General features: G+C 36.4%; 1 protein-coding gene and 1 long non-coding RNA gene across 2 annotated transcripts; both read right to left on the bottom strand.

Annotated features, from left to right (window-relative positions):
* Positions 1-460: 460 nt before the first annotated feature.
* Positions 461-1,094, bottom strand: LOC141831430 (uncharacterized). Its single transcript, XR_012602068.1, has 3 exons — positions 814-1,094; positions 647-724; positions 461-564 (listed from the first exon to the last, which is right to left on the bottom strand). It is a non-coding gene; the product is annotated as an uncharacterized LOC141831430 (long non-coding RNA).
* Positions 1,095-3,865: 2,771 nt separating this feature from the next.
* Positions 3,866-5,204, bottom strand: LOC141832003 (late embryogenesis abundant protein At5g17165-like). The gene is given in 3 exon segments (XM_074719461.1): positions 3,866-4,284; positions 4,286-4,376; positions 4,874-5,204. Coding segments are annotated over 3 exon segments (396 nt in total). The 5' UTR covers positions 4,990-5,204; the 3' UTR covers positions 3,866-4,095.
* Positions 5,205-5,433: the final 229 nt, after the last annotated feature.

The raw sequence follows: 5,433 nt of genomic DNA, 5'->3' as shown, positions 1-5,433 counted from the left end.
GACACCTTCCTATTGCACTAGAGAAATCTTCACACACATTTTAGTGAGCTTTGTTGATTATTTAAAGCTGGGAAACACTAATTAATTGACAATAAAAGATGCAAACATCTTTGAACTAAGAAATTCTCAGGTTAAAAGTTATCCCGAGGTAGTTCTCTCTACCATGTACATGTATTAGCCATATTGTACTTTTATGATTACACTCTACAAAGGACACTAGATTTAAGTTCGACCAAATTCTTGAAGGAGCAGAAAGATGGAAAAACAAAAATTATTGGTAACTAACATTTCAGACATAAACAATCAATGCAATCATAGAATGCAGACAGCTGATTAGAGATAACTAACATTTTCATGCACCGGAGTTGACTGGGTAGCAAATTGTAGAATGGATCGCGTATGAGAGACTGATTCTTTATATGACTTCTCATTCATGTTGGAATTTATACATCAACAGACTACCACAATCTTGGCTGCTGTTCGTGGATCAATTATGCCCTTTATAGTATTCCAAAGTAATCTGAACGTACCACCGGCATTTATAACAAACAACTTGTATAATATCTGCCAAAATATAGGAAGAAACATGTTGATTTGGTTACAACAAACTGGGACATAATAATTGCTTGTGTATAATGGGTATCACCTCAGGGTAATTGTCAGTGTCGATTTTCTGGATCTGAACAACAACATCTCGAGCTAATTTGCCAACACTAATCCAGTTCTACATAATAAATTTGTCAACAAACTGCACTGACATGAATAGTGTGAGCTCAAATCCAAATATTAAAGTAAAATAAAATAGCCACATACCACTCCTTGTACATCTAAAATTGTTATCATCATATCAATGTGTCTTTGGGTTGCAACAGAACAGGCTGGGAACTTCTGAGTAAGCATCTTCTCTATGCACTGAACATGGTATTTAAGAAATCTTTCAACAGTTGTAACGGCCAGAAGTCTGTTGGATTCAACTTTCCCAAGTCTTTCTATATATAGGGGTCTTCCGTCTTTATCAACACCATGGAACAGATAATAACATGATTGTGTTCTATCAAAACATTTCCAACGTCACTAGGTCTGCAAAAACTGGAATTAATATGTCCTAATTGTATTTCTCAAGTAGCGAAATGAGCCAAGGCAAAAAATCGATTAGTGAAAATCCCATGGCTAATTTTGAGACCAAAATATTCCATCTCTAATTTCATAAACAGATTGAAAATTCACTTATAAATCTATTTTTAATTTGATCAGATAAAATTAATTTTAAATATAAATTTCATCTTTAATTTTATTTTAAATTTCTGTTAATCTGTCTCATATTATATAACAAATATAATTTTAATCTATTTATAAATTCATATTTATAAACATAATTTATAAAAAATTGTGAGAGATGTGTTTGATGGGCAAAATCGGAAGGAAATTAAAGGCCAAAAAATTAAAAATATATAGAAGGTGGTGTGGTTTATTAATAAAAATTTTCAAATAAGTCCTTATAATTTGGTCCCAATAAATGAATACTATCTGCGAGAGGTGAGCTATTGCATTGATATATAGGACCTTAATTATATTTTGGATATTTATCGTAGTCCCTTGTTTTAACATCAAAATCATGATGGCATCATTGCAATGTGTGACTTAATTTGAGGGTACTAATTGTGAAGATGACTCCATCTATGATAATAAAAATAAAATAATTGACAAAGCAAGATGAACCCTATCCAATTATTTATGAAGCAATTAATAATATTTTATTTGCTAAAGTCTTTTTGAATTATACATTAATTATACACATATGTGTATATCCATCACTCCACACTATCCTTAATTTTATAATGATATCAAAGTCAAGTTAATTCATCCACCACCCTTGTTGATGCCGACCACTTTGACTCCCAAAGGTTTGTTGAAACTCATGGATAATAAAAAAGGAAAGCCCTTTATGAATTTGTAGAAGATAATTAACATGTTATTATGATTATAAAGATTATTAGGTTGATTTAGGAGGGCAAAAAATATATAATTAAAAATATTTTCTTCAACTTGTTTCTCTTAAGCAATTTATCCTTTCGATCGAACAACCAAATGGATGGATATCAATCTATCCATTTATCCATCCATCTTCAATCTATCCTCATGGTTAAGACAAAAGAATGCCTTTCAAAAGAGAGAGGAGATTATGCCGGCCCCCAAATGATATAAATAGTTTAAGTAAGAATCGTATACTTTGTCATTAAAACTTTAATGACATTAACATCAAATGTTTTATAATCGTGTACACCAACTTTGAAGTTGAAAAAAATCATCTACCGAGCCTAACTTGTCATAAACAACACTAACTCGATAATTTCTATATTTTCTTGCTCGAATTTAAGAGTCAAATGTCTCATGCTTCACACATTCGAGTTTTGTATGTTTTAGAGTATCAAATGGTTGAATTATATGTTTAGGTACTTGGATTTTGTGAAAAGGATTATATATGGAATAATGTATCACATTTATGTGGAGTTTTATAGTTTCCTATGGTTGTTGTATCTAAATAATCTTTTAAATAGCTTTAGATTTTTAAAATTCATACTTTAAATTATGTTTAAAAAATTTAAAAATTTCTGAATTATTAAATTAAATTTTGATAAGAAATAATGTTGCCAAGCCCAGCTTGAAAATTTGTGAGCTCAAGGGGCCCATGACAGGCTCAATATATCTAGCCCTTTCCTCTAAGGCAGATGATTAATTATTTGCATAAATCTTTTGATGATATTTTATATCACAAATGAGCTTCTTGACAAATATATATTGTCTTTGTAACTCTACTTTTTGTGGTGCCAACAAAAATATTTGGCATTGGGAAGAAAATTATGTTAGAATTGGTACGAGCTAGAGCTAGAGGGGATGAATAACTTCAATTGCTTCTATTTATTTTATGCTTGTATTTTTTTTAATGTGTATTTTATTTCCGTTGTATGTTAACCTTTTATAAACGAGCACAAAATCAAGACGAAACAATTTAAGTTATTCATCTCCCTTCCTCTAACTCGCACTAATCTTACTTCATCCTCAAACCTCTAAAAATTGACATCGAAAAATCTCCTTAAAACTCTTCTTTTATAATCTTTAGTTTGAGATTGATTTCGTCAATCAATCGACTTGATCTTACTTATCAATCGATTGATCTATTGTAGATTCAAACTTTACTCTAATTTATCCATTTAACGACTCCATCCATCTCGATATTAATCGACTACTTATTATCATCAATCGAGTATTATCTAATCAATTAAATCTCATAATTAAATTAATTTATTTTTATTTGATTCCTAATCAATATCAATCAATTAATATTCATCATCAATCAATTAATATCTCAATCAATCAATTTACCTCTGTTCGTTTCCGATAAACAAATTGCTCATTGATCACTTCACCAAAAGAAGGATCTTTAGTTACTTGTATCATTAAAAGTCTAAGAAGAAATTATCAACTTAGAATTCCCTCTTATTTCACAACTTAAGTAAGCTCTTGTTTGTAGAGGCCATAGAAAGAAAAAGGATATGAACATTCTCATACATGATTCATGTACATGTTTAGCGATATGAACATTCTCATACATGATTCATGTACATGTTTATCATCCACTTAAAGTGACTACCAATGTTAGCTAGGTAGCCATGTTTTTTTGCTAGTGGATCGAGGATGGCCCATCATGGGTGAGCTGAGCTGATCCGATCCACATACTTGTTCATTCGATAAAGCGAGGATAGTCGAAATCAATAAGAAGAAGAAAAAACACAATCTACAAATTGCTTCTTCCACTCTTCGCCTCCATTCTCGATTCAATTCAATATGAATCTAACAAGAAAAATATGGAACGCTAATACCGTAGCATTTAGCAAAATGCAGCAAGCCATTAACAGCACCGTCATGATCGTGATAGTTATACATACCTACTACTGTAATAGCACACCATGTTTAAGAAAACAACAGGGAAGAACAGAAAGAAAGAAAGAAGGCGAATATATAGTCCGTCTTCCTGCACGCACACGGCAAGATTTATTATATCAGTAGTAACACATGCATACCGCCGCGGAATTTTCAGGCGTAGGGTGCCTTGTCGACGCCCTCCTGAGGGCGGAACCACACAGTCTGCTCCGCGTCGGAGGAGCCGCTCTCTTCGGCGACCGCCGGCCTCCCCCCGCTGCCGGCGGAGGCCGAAGCGCCGCCGTCGTCGGCGGGGCCGAAGACGCCGGTGGTGGGGTGGGGGCCCCAGTACTTGTCAGAGCTTGCGGGCGTCGATCACATGGTCCGGCACCACGGTGGGTCGCGCCTGCTCCTCCACGTTCTTGTCGTACGTCGACTGGTGCACTGACCTGGCCCTGCGGATAAAACCAATCACGAGTACGAACGCATCGGCCAGATGTGGCCTACGGGCAGCCGTAGGGTTGCAGAGGAGTAATCTGGTGGATGATCTCGACGGTCCGTAATCTACGACTGGGACAGTACGAATTCTTTGGAAAAGCAAAGAATGCTCAACGAAGCACGCAGTGGATCACACAAAAGCAACCCACCAACCACTGCCAGCTCCGATACCCTAATTTTCGTTTTATTTTCGAATAACAAAATTACTCACCAGGCCAGCGAAGTAGGTCCGGTAGAAGACAAGAAGAAGCATATCCAGATGGATATTCGATGGATCAGAATCATCAGATGCAATGCGCGGTACACGATCAAAGCGATATATCAAAACCAGAGAAAAATCCATCTCCAAGAAAAGTTTGATCTACTCTAGCACCGATTTGATGGATATAGAATCGAAAAAGAAGAAGAAGAAGAAGACCGATAATAGCAGTGGATCGACTCGAGTAAGAAGTACCTGGAAGAAATCGCCGGAGGGGCGCCAGCGGAGAGATGCGGAGCCGCCCAGATCTGGCGGAGGAATCGCTTCCCGTGGTTTGCAGCGACCGAGCGCCCCTTCAAGTTGGCGGCCATGCAAGGAAGTGAAGGGAGGAAAGGAAGAGCACTGCGATGGAAGAGAGCAGGAAGGGGAAGGGAATCTAGCGGGGCATCCGGATATGCTCTTCCTTCTCCTCTAGTAGACTATAAACAGATGATGACGGTGCGCTCCGGCTCGTGCCGTTAACAACCTCGCCTAACCACTCTCTCTCGAATCAACGTCCGTCCCAAGTGACACCTGACGGTGATGGTTAAAATGACGGCAATGTCCTCCGAAAGAGCTAAAGAACTGAAAGTATAATATCGAACAATTTTGAATTGATCAAAATTAAGGAGATAAAAAAAAAAAATCGTTGCACATCTCTAATCACCAATTTGAAGATTCAATGGCCCCCCCTGAAGTCTAACCTTAGGGATGGACTCCCTAGTGCTACTATTCAACAACAAGTTAGACTTCAGATGACCTGATTCAGCACATCA

The sequence above is a fragment of the Curcuma longa genome, chromosome 7, assembly GCF_044706935.1.
Source record: "Curcuma longa cultivar G26 ecotype Majalengka, Jawa Barat chromosome 7, ITB_CL_G26_1.1, whole genome shotgun sequence".
NCBI lineage: Eukaryota > Viridiplantae > Streptophyta > Magnoliopsida > Zingiberales > Zingiberaceae > Curcuma > Curcuma longa.
The sequence above is the reverse complement of the archived record's forward strand: the minus strand, read 5'-3'. Positions and strand labels throughout refer to the sequence as shown.